Below are 19,793 nucleotides of genomic sequence, written 5' to 3'. Positions count from 1 at the left end.
ATAAACCTCGAAACAGCCACAGGATGCTTTAAAACACTACTTTCTAAATGTAGCCCGTCGGCTCACATTAGGAGAGAGAGGGAGACAGAGAGAGAGATAACATTGAGATATAGAGAGGGAGTGAGAGAGCAAGAAAGAGTCAAAAAATAAATCCTGCAGTTCTATGATAATACACAATGCTTTAGATTTATATATTCACTTGACTATTGTTAATATGGGAAATAATCAGAGACTCTAGTTAACTACTGTTACCATGGTGAGAGTATAGCATTCATACAGTGCCAGGGGCGTGGCACAGAGTGAGTTAATAACTGGCACTGTGGTAATGGTTCTTTGTAGCTCAGTTGGTAGAGTACGGTGCTTGTAACGCCTGGATAGTGGGTTTGATTCCCGCGACCACCCATACGTAAATGCATGCATGACTGTAAGTCGCTTTGGATAAAAGCGTCTGCTAAATGGCATATATTCTAATTCTAATGTATAATACAGTATGTATTTTCAGCCTTGACTCCGTGTTCTTACTGTGGTGATGGGGTAGAGTGGATTCTGGATAGACAGGAGCAGGACTTTGTTGCCACTGTTGGGGTTGTCTGAGTTGGTGGGCCGGGTGATCCTCTTGCTGGTGGAGTAGTTGAAGAAGGCCTGCTGGCCTGCGATGTAGACTGCCTCGCTACTGCCACACGCCACACACTTATCAGCACACTCCACCATCTCAAACTCCACCAGCGCCTGCCGCTTAAAGGGCATCATCATCACATAGCTGCCATCAACACAAAACAATAAGGAAGTCCATTAGAATTAAATTGACTGAGTGGAAAACTGGTCCATTACTCTAAATTAACTGAGGCTCAAATGACACCCTATTCCCTGCTGTCTACCATAATGCCAAAAAGAGAGCACTATTGCGAAGGGGGTCTCTTTGAGATTTGCCCAAAGAGAACTCATGTCCTGAACTGACAGAATTAAAACTCTGCAAGTTTGGAATGTAAACATTTCCTGGTCAAATTCTGAGGTTTTGGGCAACTGTCAAACAATTATACCAGAAAGGAAACTGCTCTATCTATTTCTTGTTTATATTACCTTCAAAAAATTATGACAGATGCACTGAGCCTAAAGTGGCTCAACAGAAAAGCACACAAAACAGGAGGAGGGGAGAAACTGCTGTTGTGACAATACTGTGGGCAGTGCTGGTCTAATTGGACAGTTACCATAGTTTCTACAGTTACCATGGTACGGTAGATTGTCTCTATGTTGTGGGTTACTCATGCTATCGTATGCTGTTTCTACAGCTCTCTTAGGGATGTTAATGAATATTGCACCACATAAGGAGTAACACTGAGATCTCTCTGATCCTCAAGGTGTCTGTGAGGTAGGGAAGAGATGGGTAATCTGAGCAATTTTTTCATTCAGCATCACTCCGTCAAGGGAAATATATTATTCTTTCTAACAAAGATATCTACATATATTTCAGGATGTTGTGCATTACTGGAAATAATCAGAATTCATGTAAACATAACATGCTGTTGTTGAATGCTGTAACAACACAGAATAAAACAATTATTAAAAGTCCCATGATGGTAGTGACTTCCCATTACTGCTTATCACTTATAAACCATTAGTTATTTACATTACCTTAATAAAATATATCAGTTGTTGTGTATATTACATTTGTTTTATTTGATGACTTTATTATTTTATTCTAAGTCATATAATCTCTATAGAGCGCTGCCTATGCTGTCTGATGAAATCACTATTTTATTAGTTATTCAAAGTAAATAAGGCATACTTTTATGACTGCTGCTGAATACCAACTATCAATCACTTAGATGTATTTTCAGGTGGAGATACCTCGTGAAGCAACTTCTCTCTATCTCTCTCGATTGCACATTCTTCTGTCTCTTACGTAGCAGGCGTAAAAGAAACAGACCAGACAAGTAGGCTCGCAATGGATTATGGTCATTGTAGTTAATTACCACGCTTTCTGCGCTAAACTATGTAGAATATTGGCATGTTGGAAACTACAACTCCCTACTACATCGCACAGTTCGAGCTTGATCTGATTTATCTCTAGAGAAACTGCAATTTGCGCATTGAGCTCACAGAAAGAAACAGAACAAAATGGAATTCAAATAATTGAACAGATTTTGTTCAATTACTTGTTTAAAAAACAAAAAATAACCTACATTTCGGTTAATTGCTCAGCACTACTGGGATGAAAACATTTCAATTTGCTCAACTTGCCATTGGCTCAACCATCGGCTCAACTTACCCAAAGGCAAACATTTTGACTATATCAGCCCACACAGCTACAAGGATGCACTTTCATGCTAGGTTTATGACCTCATATTGAAGCTTATAGAGACCCCAGCTGATGTGTAGAACAATCTTTAAATTATCTACTTTGGTTTAGATACAAGCATCATGAAACCTCTAACACAGTAAATTCATTTGACTTAATGAAAATCCTTTTTTTGGACATAACTTTCTTACCACTTTTTCCATGTGGTTTCTTCCTTCACAGACTCCATGAAATGATGACCTCTTCCTAAATATTTGGTCAAATTATTAATTTTGTGTATGGTTTCCTAGAAACAAGGGTGGCTCAACATACCCCTTTGGCTCAACATACCCCACTTTCCCCTAAAAGCTTGGTTTGGCCAACACCTCCACCTCCACGCTATTTGTGTGTGTCTGTATGAAAATGTTTGTGTGTGTCTGTATGTGTATGTGTCTGTCTGTGTGTGTGTGTGTGTGTGTGTGTGTGTGTGTGTGTAGCTCATTAAAGGAGATGAGCTAAACCTTGTTAGATCACTGCCTCAGTATATGGTGATCTAACGTTATATTTCTACAGAACCCCAGAGACTTCTACAGGATGAAAGGCACTTCACTGGAGAGGCCTCACACATACAGTATCTACACTACATTTATAAGATCCATTTAGCACAGGGGTCTAGCATACACTCTTATCCAGTGTATCCCAAGTCACAGTACAGTGCATTCTGTGCACATTGCCAATTTCTGTGCATATTTTCCTATGTTTAACAAAAAAGATGGGATAAAAGCTGTTTTGTTTCTAGGTCTTACAGTGAGGAAAACAAGGGGTTAAGGGGTGGGAGGCACGTACCACCCAACACATTTGGATGGATTCTTACCATATGGGCCCAAACTTCTCCAGGGCCTCCACCAGGTCAGCCTCCACCACGGCCTCACACAGCCCCCTGACATGGACCACCGGGGACTGGGCGATCCTGTGGGAGTCCTCCTCATTTTCCTACGACACACATAAACAACATTTATTAGAGACTAGAACACACAATACCTGGAATAGGGGCAGAGGTTATGTTGATCTTAAATCTACTGTATTCAATCATTTAACAACTGAAGTGCAATGTCCTGTATAATACCTATCTAAAATAGAAGTCATTTTGAAAAGAGTGGATGTAGGGAGGAGGTTTCAGGTTTAATAATTAAAAATGGATGACCTCCAGTACAGGTTACCTTTCCCTAACTGGGACTGTACCCCTCTATGTGAGAGCGTTAAAGTGCATCTATGAATGAGAGGATTGGTCGCTCCAAGGATTCCCGACTGAAATGAAGGGTTTGCAAGTCAAGTCCCATTAGTGTTCTCTCAGCCTCATGGCAAAATGTGTATAATAGCAGGAAATTAGGTTTAAAACTGCAAAAAAAAATCTCAGCCTCATGGCAAAATGTCAACAAAAGCATGAGGTGACCTATAAAACAGCAACACCAACAAAATATCTCCTGCCCCATGGCAAAAAGTGTAGAATTGCATTAGCTTAAAACTGCAACATTTTCTCTTAGTCTCATGATGTGTAGAATATCATTATAAAACTGCAAATGTTTTCTCCCTGCACCATGGCAACATGTGTTGAAATGCAGGAAGTTAGCTGGGTGTGGTGGGGGCCCCAAATGCATGGGCAAAATCAAATATTTAGAAGAAAAACCATGGCGTGCTCGGAGAATCTCAGATGAGTCTCTATTTCAGGCTTTAGCAACAGAGCGTTGTTTACACTAGCTCTGTGATCTAATAGGCTCAGGATGTAACTGGGCGGGGCTGAGCTGGTTTTCTCTAGCAGTAGTGGGCGGGACTCCATCTCTCTGTGATAGTGATATGAATATGGTTACATACCCATTCAATATATGACATGCAGGAATAATGGTCAAGACCTATGCCCAATGGACAAGGTGCTTGTGGAGCATAGAGTCAATGGTGGAAAAAGTACTCAATTGTCATACTTGAGTAAAAGTAAAAAGAAAATGTTATACATCAAATTCCTTATGTTAAGCAAACCAGAACAATCTTTATTTATAATTTTATTTATGGACGGCCAGGGCCACACTCCAACACTCAGACATAATTTACAAACGCAGTATTTGTGCTTAGTGAGTCCGCCAGATCAGGTAGGTAGTTTAGTGGTTAAGAGCGTTGTGCCAGTGGTTAAGAGCATTGTGCCAGTAACTGAAAGGTCGCTGGTTCTAATCCCCGAGCCGACTAGGTGAAAAATCTGTCGATATGCCCTTGAGCAAGGCACTTAACCCTAATTGCTCCTGTAAGTTGCTCTGGATAAGAGCATCTGCTAAAATGAAAATCAGAGGCAGTAGGGATGACATTGCGTTATATTGATAGATGCGTGAATTGAACCATAATTCTGTCTTGCCTGAGCATTCGAAATTAGGACTTTTTGGTATCAGGGAAAATGTATGGAGTAAAAAGTGCATTATTTTCTTTAGGAATATAGTGGAGTAAAAGTAAAAGTTGTCAAAAATATAAATAGTAAAGTAAAGTACAGATACCCCAAAACGACTTAAGTACTACTTTAAAGTATTTTACTGAAGTACTTTACACCACTGAGCATAGTGTTAAAGCTCACCCTTCTCTTTCAAACACCTCTCTCTGTCTGCTGTGGTAATACAACATCTCCATCCCTATAGTGCAACAAAAACACCCCACTCTGCCCTTTCAGACGTCCTACTCCACTCAGTCTATGAGAAAGCGGAAACTAGGCAGAATGGGAAGGTTGAAAGTCAAAAGACAGCACTAAGAGTGATGTAGATGGAGTTAAAGGTCCTATGCAGCTGTTTCATCTTAATATAAAATCATGTTGGGACAGTTGCACAGTATTATTCCAACCTCATAGTGTGGAAATATACACTGAAAACATATGCATGTGTTTAGATGTAAAGTGCTGGTCCCATGTTTCATGAGCTGAAATAAAAGATCCTAGAAATTTTTTTTTTTTGCACAAATTTTGTGCACACATTTGTTTACATCCCTGTTAGTGGGCATTTCTCCTAAACCAAGATAATCATCCACCTGACAGGTGTGGCATATCAAGAAGCTGATTAAACAGCATGATCATTACACAGGTGCACCTTGTGCTAGAGACAATAAAAGGCCACTCTAAAATGTGCAATTTTGTAAAACAAGACAATGCCACAGATGTCTCAAGTTTTGAGGGAGCGTGCAATTGGCATGCTGACTGCAGGAATGTCCACCAGGGCTGTTGCCAGAGAATTTCTCTACCTAAGTCGCCTCCAACATCGTTGTAGAGAATTTGACAGTACCTCCAACCGACCTCACAACCGCAGACCACGTATAACCACACCAGCCCAGGACCTCCACATCCGGCTTCTTCACCTGCGGGATCGTCTGAGACCAGCCACCCGGACAGCTGATGAAACTGAGGGTTTGTACAACAAAATAATTTCTGCACAAACTGTCAGAAACCGTTTCAGGGAAGCTCATCTGCATGCTCGTCGTCCTCACCAGGGTCTTGACCTGACTGCAGTTTGGCGTCGTAACCGACTTCAGTGGGCAAATTATCACCTTCAATGGCCACTGGCACGCTGGAGAAGTGTGCTCTTCACGAATGAATCCCGGTTTCAACTGTACCGGGCAGATGGCATCGTGTGGGCGAGCGGTTTGCTGATGTCAACATTGTGAACAGAGTACCCCATGGTGGCGGTGGGGTTATGGTATGGGCAGGCATAAGCTACGGACAACGAACACAATTGCATTTTATCGATGGCAATTTGAATGCACAGAGATACCGTGATGAGATCCTGAGGCCCAACGTCGTGCCATTCATCCGCAGCAATCACCTCATGTCTCAGCATGATAATACACAGCCCCATGTCGCAAGGATCTGTACACATCTGCTGGAAGCTGAAAATGCCCCAGTTCTTCCATGGCCTGCATACTCATCAGACATGTCACCCCCCATTGAGCATGCTCTGGATCGACGTGTACATTTTACATTTTAGTCATTTTTAGCAGTCGCTCTTATCCAGCGACGTACAGTTAGTGAGTGTGTACGACAGCGTGTTCTAGTTCCCGCCAACTTCGCACAGCTATTGAAGAAGAGTGGGACAACATTCCACAGGCCACAATCAACAGCCTGATCAACTCTATGCGAAAGGAGATGTGTGAGGCAAATGGTGGTCACACCAGATACTGACTGGTTTTCTGATCCACGCTCCTACTTTTTTTTTAAAGGTATCTGTGACCAACAGATGCATATCTGTATTCCCAGTCATCTGAAATCCATAGATTAGGGCCTAATTAATTTATTTCAATTGACTGATTTCCTTATGTGAACTGTAACTCAGTAAAATATTTGAAATTGTTGCACGTTGCGTTTATGTTTTTGTTCAGTGTATATCAAACACAGGAAAATCACGTTTTTGACTCCACTGGGACTTTAAAGAGAGAGGGGCAAAGAGAGGTAAGGTTTTAGTTATACAAATGGAGAGAGAGAAAGAGAGAGACTACAGCATGTGCAAAGAGAGAGAGAGAGAGACTCCGGACAAGGCAGTCTCTCTCTCTCTCTCTCTCAATTCAATTTCAATTCAATTTAATTTCAATGTCAATTCAATTCAATTTAAGGGCTTTATCTCTCTCTCTCTCTCTCTCTCTCTCTCTCTCTCTCTCTCTCTCTCTCTCGATCATGCCTAGATTAATGCCTTGTAATGCTTGTTAATGCTTTGTAAATTAAGCTTCATGCCTTGTATGTGAATCCATTCATTTTACAAAGTAATTAAATAGTACTTGTATTTAGAATTCCATTCTCAGACATTTCTTGATTGCCTATTAGTCTAACTCAACTATATTCTCTTGCATATTTTAATCATCTTTTTGGAGTCAGCTGAACATTTTAATAGGCTGATCGCTTAGTCTTACATGTGAGGTATATATATACAGTACCAGTCAAAAGTTTTGACACACCTACTCATTCAAGGGTTTTTCTTTATTTTTACTATTTTCTACATTGCAGAATGAAATAGCACATATGGAATCATGTAGTAACCAAAAAAAGTGTTAAACATATATATTTTAGATTCTTCAAAGTAGCCACCCTTTGCCTTGATGACAGCTTTGCACACTCTTGGCATTCTCTCAACCAGCTTCATGAGGAATGTTTTCCAAAAGTCTTGAAGGAGTTCCCACATATGCTGAGCACTTGTTGGCTGCTTTTCCTTCACTCTGCAGTCCAACTCATTCCAAACCATCTCAATTGGGTTGAAGTCAGGTGATTGTGGAGGCCAGGTCATCTGATGCAGCACTCCATCACTCTCCTTGGTCAACTAGCCCTTACACAGCCTGGAGGTGTGTTTTGGGTCATTGTCCTGTTGAAAAACAAATGATAGTCCCACTAAGCCCAAACCAGATGGGATGGCGTATCACTGCAGAATGCTGTGGTAGCCATGCTGGTTAAGTGTGCCTTGAATTCTAAATAAATCACTGACAGTGTCACCAGCAAAGCACCCCCACACCATCACACCTCCTCCTCCATGCTTCATGGTGTGATAAACCGTTGTGGATGTGGTGGAGGAGTCAAGCGCAGGAAGCAGAGGTTTAGTCCAACAAGACTTTTAATAGTCTCAAATGCAATGGTATAAACCCCGACCTCGATAACACGAAGAGGCGAGGGAAAATTACGCACACGCGTAAAACACTAAACATAGAAAAATGATACGGAAAACAAACACGTATCATATACAAAATAGGCAACGGAAAATAACAACACACAGTTACCATAGAGCAAAACAAGGAACTTATAAGACACGTAATCAACACTCAAACAGACACAGGTGTGACAGACAGACAAAAGCAATCAAACACAGAAACATAGAGCGGTGGCAGCTAATATTCCGGGGACGGCCAGGAGGACGCGGACCCGGGCGCGTGGGATGTCCATGGTGAAACTCAGTCAGGAGGGATGGATCGAGTATGTCCCCCCTGGGCACCCAGCACCGTTCCTCCGGACCGTACCCCTCCCACTCCACGAGATACGGGAGACCACTCCTCCGGCGCCTTGAGTCCAGGATGGTCCGGACCCTGTACGCCGGGACCCCCTCGATGTCCAAAGGGGGCGGAGGGGTCTCTCCTATCTCATCTTCTTGGAGTGGGCCAGCTACCACCGGCCTGAGAAGAGACACATGGAACGAGGGGTTAATATTTTTATACTCAATTGGCAGTTGTAACCTGTAACACACCTCGTTCAATCTTCTCAGGACTTTGAAGGGCCCCACAAACCGCCGACCCAGCTTCCGGCAGGGCAGGCGGAGGGGCAGGTTTCGAGTCGAGAGCCAGACTCGATCTCCCGGTGCGTACACCGGTCCCTCACTGCGGTGGCGATCGGCGCTCGCCTTTGTTGACGGATGGCACGCTGCAGATGGACATGGGCAGCGTCCCACGTCTCCTCCGAGCGCCGAATCCACTCGTCCACCGCAGGGGCCTCGATCTGGCTCTCGTGCCACGGTGCCAGGACTGGCTGATAACCTAAAACACACTGGAAAGGTGTTAAGTTGGTGGAGGAGTGGCGGAGAGAGTTCTGGGCCATCTCTGCCCAGGGGATGAACCTCGACCACTCCTCCGGCCGGTCCCGGCAATAGGACCTCAAAACCTACCCACATCCTGGTTGACACGTTCCACCTGCCCATTACTCTCTGGGTGGTACCCCGAGGTAAGGCTTACCGAGACCCCCAACCGTTCCATGAACGCTCCCCAAACTCTGGAAGTGAACTGGGGACCTCGGTCAGACACAATATCCTCGGGGACCCCATAGTGCCGGAAAACATGGGTGAATAGGGCCTCAGCGGTTTGTAGGGCAGTAGGGAGACCCGGCATGGGAAGGAGACGACAGGCCTTAGAAAACCGATCCACAACGACCAAAATGGTGGTATTCCCCTGGGAGGGGGGGAAGGTCTGTTACGAAATCCACCGATAGGTGGGACCATGGTCGTTGTGGAACGGGCAGGGGATGTAGCTTACCCCTGGGCAAATGTCTAGGCGCCTTACACTGGGCACATACCGAGCAGGAGGAGACATAAACCCTCACATCCCTGGCTAACGTTGGCCACCAGTATTTCATGCTAAGACAGTGCAATGTCCGGCCAATACCTGGATGTCCAGAGGAGGGTGATGTATGAGCCCAATAAATAAGTCGATCCCGAATCTCGAGCGGAACGTACGTCCGCCCCCACAGGACACTCGGGGGAGTAGGGTCGGTACGCAGTGCCCGCTCGATTTCTGAATCGACCTCCCACACCACCGGAGCCACCAAACAGGACTCCGGCAGTATGGAAGTAGGCTCGTTGGACCTCTCCTCTGTGTCATACCGCCGGGACAGGGCGTCTGCCTTACCATTCTGGGACCCAGGGATGTATGTGATCTTAAAAACGAAACGGGTTAGGAACATGTTCCACCAAGCCTGACGAGGGTTCAATCTCCTAGCTGCCCGGATGTACTCCAGGTTACGGTGATCCGTCAGAATGAGGAAAGGGTGTTGAGCCCCCTAAAGCCAATGCCTCCACACCTTTAGGGCCTGGACTACGGCTAACAGCTCCCTGTCCCCGACATCATAGTTACTCTCCGCCGAGCTGAGCTTCTTGGAGTAGAACGCACAGGGGCGGAGTTTAGGTGGCGTGCCGGACCGTTGTGATAGAACTGCCCCAATACCAGTCTCGGACACGTCTACCTCAACCTGGAATGGTAAAGAGGGATCCGGATGCGCCAGCACAGGAGCCGAGGTGAACAGGTTCTTAAGTTTGACAAATGCCCTGTCCGCCTCAGCCGACCACTGCAAGCGAACCGGACCCCCCTTTAGCAGGGACGTAATGGGAGCTGCAACCTGTCCAAAACCCCCGAATAAACCTCCGGTAGTAATTAGCAAAACCCAAGAACTGCTGCACCTCTTTTACAGTGGTTGGAGTTTGCCAATTACGCACGGCCGATACCCGGTCTACCTCTATCTCCACACCAGATGCGGACAACCGATAACCCAAAAAGGAGACGGACTCCTGGAAAAACAGGCATTTCTCTGCCTTGACATACAAGTCATGCTCCAACAGTCGTCTCAACACTCGGCGTACCTGGGCTACATGCTCGGCTCGAGTAGCAGAGTACACTAGGATGTCGTCAATGTAAACTACTACTCCCTGCCCATGCATGTCCCGGAAAATCTCAGTCAACAAAGGATTGGAAGACTGAAGGAGCATTCATTAAACCGTATGGCATGACGAGATACTCGTAATGACCCGAGGTGGTGCTAAATGCTGTCTTCCATTCATCCCCCTCCCTAATGCGTACCAGATTGTACGCGCTCCTGAGATCCAACTTTGTGAAGAACCGCGCTCTGCGTAATGACTCCGTCATCGTCGCAATCAGTGGAAGTGGGTAGCTGTATTTAACTGTGATCTGATTGAGACTACGATAATCAATACACGGGCGCAATCCCCCGTCCTTCTTCTTCACAAAGAAGAAACTCGAGGAGACTGGGGAAGTAGAGAACCGTATGTATCCCTGTGCCAAGGATTCGGCTATGTATGTCTCCATAGCCGCAGTTTCCTCTTGAGACAGGGGATACACATGACTCCGGGAAAAGCCGCTCCGGTCTGGAGATTTATCGCACAGTCCCCCTGTCTATGAGGAGGTAGCCGTGCTGCCCTCGATTTGCTAAACACGAGTGCTAAATCCTCATACTGGGGAATGCGCAGTGCGGGCACTTGGTTCGGACTCTCTACCGAGGTCGCCCCTATGGAAACACCTAGACATCTCCCTACACACTGGGCAGACCACTCCATAAGAGCCCTCTGTTGCCACGCTATGGTAGGATCATGGGTGCTTAACCAGGGAAGACCCAACACCACTGGGTACGCAGGAGAGTCAATCAGATAGAACTGAATGATTTCCTCATGACCCCCTGCGTCGTCATAGTCAGTGGCGCTGTGACCTCCCTGATAAGGCCCGACCCCAACGGCCGGCTGTCTAATGCGTGGACAGGAAATGGATTGTCTACCGGCCGAAGGGGAATCCTTAACCTACTACAAAATGCCCGATCAATAAAGTTCCCAGGTGCGCCTGAATCTACTAGCGCCTTATGCTGGGAATGAGGTGCCACCTGTGGAAACCTTACAGGAATACTCATGTGACCAACAGAGAGCTCTGGGTGAGTGGGGCGCCTACTCACCTGAAATGACTCCCCAGTGCGTGGCCTGCTGTCACCTCCCCCAGGGGACCCTCCCCAGCACCTGGCCGCAGTGTGTCCTCCACGACCGCAGGTGGTGCAGGGGATGGCCCCCTCGGGTTCCCTCTCCTCCTCTCTCTAGCGCCAGCACCCCTAGCTCCATGGGAATCGGCTCGGGGCGCTGGAGGGTGGACTGGACGACCCCCACTCGGGACGTCCGCGGGTAGCCAGCAGGGTATCCAGACGGATGGAAATGTCCACCAACTGGTCAAACGACAGGTTGGTGTCCCTGCAGGCCAGCTCCTCACGAACGTCCTCTCGTAGACTACATCGGTACTGGTCGATGAGGGCCCTCTCATTCCACCCCGCATCCGCCGCTAGTGTCCGGAACTCCAGTGCGAACTCCCTGTGCGCTCCTCTTCCCCCTGTCGGAGGTGGAATAGACGCTCTCCCGCCGCTTCCCCTCAGGGGAATGATCGAAGACAGCCCTGAAGCGGCGGGAGAACTCCGCGTAGGTGATGGTAGCGGCGTCTATTCCCCTCCATTCGGCGTTGGCCCATTCCAACGCCTTGCCGGAGAGACAGGAGATGAGGGCGGAGACGCTCTCGTATCCCGAGGGCGCCGGGTGTATAGTGGCAAGGTACAGTTCTACCTGCAGGAGGAATCCCTGACACCCGGCTGCAGAACCGTCATATGCCCTCGGGAGTGAGAGCCGAATGCCACTGGGTTCCGGTACTGAGAGAGGAGGACTGGCCGTTGGTGAGGTGATGTTGTAAGGGTCCTTGGCCACCTCAGAGTTCACCAATCGGCGCAGGGCGTTGGACACCTCGTCCATGGCGGTCCCGAGTCGCTGGATCATGGCGTCCTGGAAATCGATCCGGTCCAGCAGGGATTCGGGTGCCGCCGCTGATCCTGCTGACTCCATGATGGTGTGTTGTTCTGTGATAAACCGTTGTGGATGTGGTGGAGGAGTCAAGCGCAGGAAGCAGAGGTTTAGTCCAACAAGACTTTTAATAGTCTCAAATGCAATGGTATAAACCCCGAACTCGATAACACGAAGAGGCGAGGGAAAATTACGCACACGCGTAAAACACTAAACATAGAAAAATGATACGGAAAACAAACACGTATCATATACAAAATAGGCAACGGAAAATAACAACACACAGTTACCATAGAGCAAAACAAGGAACTTATAAGACACGTAATCAACACTCAAACAGACACAGGTGTGACAGACAGACAAAAGCAATCAAACACAGAAACATAGAGCGGTGGCAGCTAATATTCCGGGGACGGCGAACGCCGAAGCCTGCCCGAACCAGGAGGAGGAGCAGCCTCGGCCGAAACCGTGACACATGGTGGGAACCACACATGCAGAGATAATCCGTTCACCTACTCTGCGTCTCACAAAGACACAGCAGTTGGAACCAAAAATCTCAAATTTGGACTCATCAGACCAAAGGACAGATTTCCACCGGTCTAATGTCCATTGCAATTTCTGAGGCTGGAAACTCTAATGAACATATCCTCTGCAGCAGAGGTAACTCTGGGTCTTCTTTTCCTGTGGTGGTCCTCATGAGAGCCAGTTTCATCATAGCGCTTGATGGTTTTTGCAACTGCACTTCAAGAAACATTCAAAGTTCTTGAAATTTTCTGGATTGACTGACCTTCATGTCTTAAAGTAATGATGGGCTGTCATTTCTCGTTGCTTATTTGAGCTGTTCTTGCCTTAATATGGACTTGGTCTTTTACCAAATAGGGCTATCTTCTGTATACCACCCCTACCTTGTCACAACACAACTGAATGGCTCAAACGCATTAAGGAGGAAAGGAATTCCACAAATTAACTTTTAACAAGGCACACCTGTTAATTGAAATGCATTCCTCATGAAGCTGGTTAAGAGAATGCAAAGAGTGTGCAAAGCTGTCATCAAGGCAAAAGGTGGCTACTTTAAAGAATCTAAAATATAACATATATTTTGATTTGGTTAACACCTTTTGGGTTACTACATGATTCCATATGTGTTATTTCATAGTTTTGATATCTTCACTATTATTCTGCAATGTAGAAAATAGTAAAAATAGTGAGTAGGTGTGTCCAAACTTTTGACTGGTACTGTATATAATACACACATATTAAATATTACCCCACTACACCCAGAGATCATTTGTTCGTTCGACATGGTGGGATCCTTTTGTGTCTGTAAAATGTGTTATGCGAGAAATGGCGGTGGAAACGCCTTTATGCGCAAATATTGATATAATAACCATCATATCGAAGTAAACTTGGAGTCACGCAATGATATTGTTTGTGGTCCTTCCACTACGACTCGGGAAACCATGCAGTTGTGATGAGAGTGATAGAAGGAGTCAGGCGCAGGAGGGTAATCAACGAATGCAGAGTTTATACCGTTGTACACAAATAGTGCTGGATAGCGACAAACGAAACAGGCACAGGGGAAAATCTACCCTGGCAATACACTGTAACGGTAGCTCCAATAATAACAGGCACAGGGGAAATATCTACCCCAGCAATAACAAGGTACGAGTAGCTCCACTGAGCTATACTACTCTCACGAATAAACAATCACCCACAAGGACAAGGGGGGCAGAGGGAACACTTATACACGGACTAATGAGGGGATAAGAACCAGGTGTGTGTAATTAACAAGACAAGACAAATGTGCTGATGATAATTGGGACGGCAGTGGTTAGTAAGCTGGTGACGACGAACGCCGAAGCCTGCCCGAACAAGGAAAGGGAGGCAGCCTCGGCGGAAGTCGTGACAGTACCCCACCCCCCTTGACGCGCAGCTCCAGCAGCGCGCCGACTCGGCCTCAGGGACGGCCAGGAGGACGCGGAGCAGGGCGAGCCGGATGGCGACGGTGGAAATCCCGCAACAGGGAGGGATCGAGGATATCCCTCACCAGGACCCAGCACCGTTTCTCCGGACCGTACCCCTCCCACTCCACAAGGTACTGAAAGCCCCCCACCCGACGCCTCGAATCCAGGATGGAACGGACAGAGTACGCCGGGGCACCCTGCATACATACATACATTCCTCATCCCTTCTCAGTGAAATACTAACCTAGTGTGGATCAGTTGGCTACGCAAGTGTGTGTGTATGTGTAGGCATGGTTAAGTGGCTGTCCATCAGCGGACTCATTTTCCCAGAGTGCTGTTTTTTAGTAAGTGTTAAAGTGGTGTGTGAGAGTGGCCTACTGGCCCTGTATTCCAGCTCATTCCTCACTCTAATCCGGAAAAATCTTCACAACAGCACAGGTGACCAGGGCTAAAATGAGGTTAAATGACTACAGTACTATCTCAGTTATGATGTGGTGGTGGACTACACATTCTTGCTGAGCTGATGTCCTCAGCCTATTGTGTGTGTCAGTGTTTTACTGTATGTGCTGTTCACTAAGACCCTGACAGTCTCAGAGGGCGGTGACCCCCTGGCACATACAGCAGCGCCTGCCGTTTAGGGAGAGCATGGCACCAGTATGTGCATTGAGAGACAGAATACATGTTCCTTCACTGTGTGTGTACTCTTCTCACAACTGCCCTGTGTTCTGCTACACTGCTCTGACTGAGTGTGGTCCTCTACCCTGGCTGTGTGTGTGTGTGTGTGTGTGTGTGTGTGTGTGTGTGTGTATGCATGTGTTCCTCTCCCCTCTCTCTGGTATTTATAGCACACTGCTGACATTTCAGAGTGGCTGCAGTAAAAATGTAGGCCATGCAGGAAAAGAGCTGGTGCAGCGGATTGTGATAGGCAACCAATTAGCTTCCAGTATGTTAGCTGGTACTGGGAGGTGGGCGTAGTGAGTGTATATCTGTCTGATGAAAACCTCATTCAAAATTGGTGCCTTTTTTTTATGTATTGAAAGCAGCAACTCTCTCAATGTACTCTGAAATGTCATGATTCTAGGATCAAGAAAATTTATTCAAAACAGTTTCTGAAGTTTCGAAATTGTATGTTTGTTAATAGTAAAATATGTCAGTTAGGGACTATATTTTTGTATGTGTGTGTGTAGCTGCTAATAAAAAAAAACAGCCATCAATTAGATGACTATATGAAGAGTACTACAGTATGTTAATAAACCAGGGGTCAATAGATGGTTTTATTATCATACAGCAAAAAACATTTTTTGAATTTCATTGGCTTAGATATAAACACATTAGTATTGTATTAACAATACTGAAAGGTTTAACAATACTGAAAGGTTTGCACGATTGCTGATGTATTCCTAGATATCCCTAGATATCTTTGCTTTTAGAATAGCTTTGGTTATTGCCATATCTACAAGCTTCAATTTTTTGATTAGAGAATTACCTTGAGCATGAGCAGTAATTAAGAAAGTGGCAATCACTAATGGCATATTTTAATATATTTCACTTAACATAAAGAATAGGAAAACATGCATGTGAAAACAAGAGTTCCAGCAGTCAGGACAGCCACCACCCACAGTACAGGTGCCAAGAAAGACACTGGTCTATCGTTTGTGTTTAGGTCCCAGGTAGAGTTCTGTGCTCCAATCTCATTATTAGCCTCACAGAAGTAATGGTCAATGTCCCCAAGACTGACACTGGGGATGGTGTAACTTTCTGTTTCTCCTGTAAAACCGTCACTTCAGTTCCGTTCCTTTGGTACCAGGTGTATTTCTCCACCGGTGGGTTGGCATCACTGCTACAGGTCAGAGTCACTGCACCGCCTTCCAATATTTTATTGACTGTCACGGTGGTGGACCTTGGAGGATATCTCACAATGAGCGCAGCTGCAAGGGAGAGGTGATTCTCGAGGCCAATCAATGCATAGGAGTAGCTGCCTGCATCCTCACTGCTGACTGGGTCAAGGTACAGGATGTGCCGGCGTTGGTTTGGTCTGGGTAGGAGAAGTCTGTCCTTATAGAAGATGTAGTCATTAGAGTTAACGTTCAGAAAGCAGGATGTCTCGCACAAGATCCAGACTTTCTCTCCCTCATTTACATTTACATCATTTAGCAGACGCTCTTATCCAGAGCGACTTACAAATTGGTGCATTCACCTTATAGCCAGTGGGATAACCACTTTACAATATGTTATTTTTTTTTTTTTGGGGTAAGGGGGGTAGAAGGATTACTTTATCCTATCCCAGGTATTTCTTAAAGAGGTGGGGTTTCAAGTGTCTCCGGAAGGTGGTGAGTGACTCCGCTGTCCTAGCGTCGTGAGGGAGCTTGTTCCACCATTGGGGTGCCAGAGCAGCGAACAGTTTTGACTGAGCTGAGCGGGAACTATGCTTCCGCAGAGGTAGGGGGGCCAGCAGGCCAGATGTGGATGAACGCAATGCCCTCGTTTGGGTGTAGGGACTGATCAGAGCCTGAAGGTACGGAGGTGCCGTTCCCCTCACAGCTCCGTAGGCAAGCACCATGGTCTTGTAGCAGATGCGAGCTTCAACTGGAAGCCAGTGGAGTGTGTGGAGGAGCGGGGTGACGTGAGAGAACTTGGGAAGGTTGAACACCCTCCATGACGATGTCAGGACTAATGTTTACACGCACGTCTGTGACAGACAGAGTGACCTGAAATGGGTCATTGTAGTTCCCCTGTTGTGTTTTAAATCAAAAACTGTACTTGGCTGAGTCCCTCTGTCTCAGCTCTGTGACACTCAGGGTGCAGTTAGTCTCCTTATCTCCACGGTACTGCACACAACCTTCATACTCCAAGTCTTCAGGCTTCCCCTTGGGATCCACAGTTTTTGACCAGAGAGTCTGTGTGATCGTCTGTCCACTGGGGTATGTGTAAGTGCAAGGCAGGTCCACAGATGACCCGGTTATGGCGCAGATTGTCTTGTTTGTGTATCTCACATCCCAACAGTTATCCAGGACACAAAGTGCAGGAGAACGGAGATCATTTACAGCACAGGAGTAGCTGCCAGCATCCGTAATGCTGAATGGGTCAAGGTAAAGGCTGGTATTTAGGGTCTTTGGGTTGGTTAGTCGTCGTCCGTTCTTGTACCAGATGTAAGTAGGGTTGAATTTGTCACACAGAGTACATTTGGTGCTGCAGGTCAGTGTTACTTTTTGTCCCTCTTTCACAGTGTCTGGATTCTTCCTCACCTTCAGACCTGTGACATAAACAGTTGTTCCATATTCACAGTTCTGCCATCCTGAGTTCTCTGAGTTAACTCTAAACTTATACTCAGCGGAGTCACTCGGTCTCAAATCTCTGATCATAAGAGTATGGGAATATGGACCGGAACCCCCAACACCACAAACTCCCAAACGGCCCTCATACTCTGGGTCTTTAATCAGAGCCTCCGGAATGGTTGTGTCCTTCCATTTCTTCCTGTTGTCGATGTTAAACAAGTATAATTATTTTAATATACGTCTGGTACCTTGGATTTCGAAACCGCGGGACAATTCTACAGACGATCCTTCTAAGGCGCAAACACTCTCCTTTCTACAAAATCCAACTACCACATCTGCAGCCAGCAGACCTGGTATAAAGAGGAGAAGTCCCGCAAACATACTTCCTGCCAACGTCCATGGATACCTAAACGTGTACTTGTGGTGCAGTTGAACTAAATTCAAGTGTGAGTCAGGTGATGTTATTTCTTAATACTTATAGGAGGGAGAGTGAACTATTCTTGTGCAAGTCTAACTTCCTTCCTTTAATAGATCATGTTAACATCATGCTTCCTTACATGGTGAAGAGAAATGGAAAAATGCAAGATCAACTGTATATGTTTCTCAGAATGTTGATGAAACAATAAAAATTAGATGAAGAGGAATGACTTGATGAAACATTTCAACTTATTAAGTGACAGGCCTACTATGTTCCAGGAGGATTAAAAGGCCTATGTAAGTCGTAAGTATTTATACACCCACTTCATCATAATAAACACAATACAACAAACTGATATTGTGTATGAGATAAGTACAGAATTTACATTCAATTCATGAGTTGTATCAGTTGAAAACGGAATTGACCCCAACCCTGTTTTGAACCTGTGTTACAGTCACACATCCATGTACACACGCACACGCACACACACACACACACACCCTGAACTACTTCTACCCACAAGCCATACGAAGGCTAAATAGTTAACCAATAGCTACCCGGACATTGACCCCCCCCTTTGCTCTAACTCTTTTGACTCATCACATACGCTACTGCTTACTATCTATCCTATTGACTAGTCACTTTACCCCTACCCATATGTACATATCTACCACAATTACATCGTACCCCTACATATCGACTTGGTACTGGTACCTTGTGTATTAGGGCTGACTCCATTTAGTCGACTGATCGATTATTTGGTCGATAGGCTGTTGGTCGACCTAGATTTCTTTGGTCGAGCAGTCACAAATACATCTGTCTTATTCACACCTGTCTCAGTGGACTAATCCATTGAAAAAGGGGTGTGTGGCTAAAATGCACAAGGCACGTCACTCTACAGAATGCGCTCTATCCTGCCAATTCATGCACATTCATTGTTTCATAACATCATTGTGTGCAATGTTTGCCCTTTGATTGTTAGTGTCTATCAATTCCCTATTACATATATGACCAGTAGTACATTTACTGTTAATCCCCATAATTTCTAATCTACAATGTTTGTTTGGTTACCATAATTAATTTTAATGCATTCAATATACAGTTGAAGTCGGAAGTTTACGTACACTTAGGTTGGAGTCATTAAAACTCATTTTTCAACCACTAAACAAGGTTCTTGTTAGCAAACTATAGTTTTGGCAAGTCGGTTAGGACATCTACTTTGTGCATGACACAAGTAATTTCTCCAACAATTGTTTACAGACAGATTATTTCACTTATAATTCACTGTATCACAATTCCAGTGGGTCAGAAGTTTACATATACTAAGTTGACTGTGCCTTTAAAAAGCTTGGAAAATTCCAGAAAATGATGTTATGGCTTTAGAAGCTTCTGATAGGCTAATTGACATAATTTTAGTCAATTGGAGGTGTACCTGTGGATGTATTTCAAGGCCTACCTTCAAACTCAGTGCCTCTTTGCTTGACATCATGGGAAAATCAAAAGAAATCAGCCAAGACCTCAGAAAATAAATTGTAGACCTCAACAAGTCTGGTTCATCCTTGGGAGCAATTTCCGAACGCCTGAACAAACAATAGTACGCAAGTATAAACACCATGGGACCACACAGCTGTCATACCGCTTAGGAAGGAGACACGTTCTGTCTCCTAGAGATGAACATATTTTGGTGCGAAAAGTGCAAATCAATCCCAGAACAACAGCAAAAGACCTTGTGAAGATGCTGGAGGAAACAGGTACAAAAGTATC

At 45.5% G+C, this 19,793-nt stretch overlaps 1 protein-coding gene across 2 annotated transcripts in view; it reads right to left on the bottom strand.

Annotated features, from left to right (window-relative positions):
- LOC121553359 (heterogeneous nuclear ribonucleoprotein L-like) overlaps positions 1-19,793 on the bottom strand; it is a 62,793-nt gene that overhangs the window by 22,796 nt on the left and 20,204 nt on the right. For both annotated transcript variants that reach the window (XM_041866405.2, XM_041866406.2), the window contains exons 2-3: positions 3,153-3,271; positions 523-760 (exon numbers count right to left, since the gene is read on the bottom strand). In XM_041866405.2, the coding sequence (XP_041722339.1) occupies positions 523-760; positions 3,153-3,271 (357 nt within the window). The remainder of the gene's footprint in view (positions 1-522; positions 761-3,152; positions 3,272-19,793) is intronic.

The sequence above is a fragment of the Coregonus clupeaformis genome, chromosome 37 (assembly GCF_020615455.1).
Source record: "Coregonus clupeaformis isolate EN_2021a chromosome 37, ASM2061545v1, whole genome shotgun sequence".
In the NCBI taxonomy this organism is placed as follows: Eukaryota; Metazoa; Chordata; class Actinopteri; order Salmoniformes; family Salmonidae; genus Coregonus; species Coregonus clupeaformis.
This window is presented reverse-complemented; position numbering and strand designations above follow the sequence as displayed.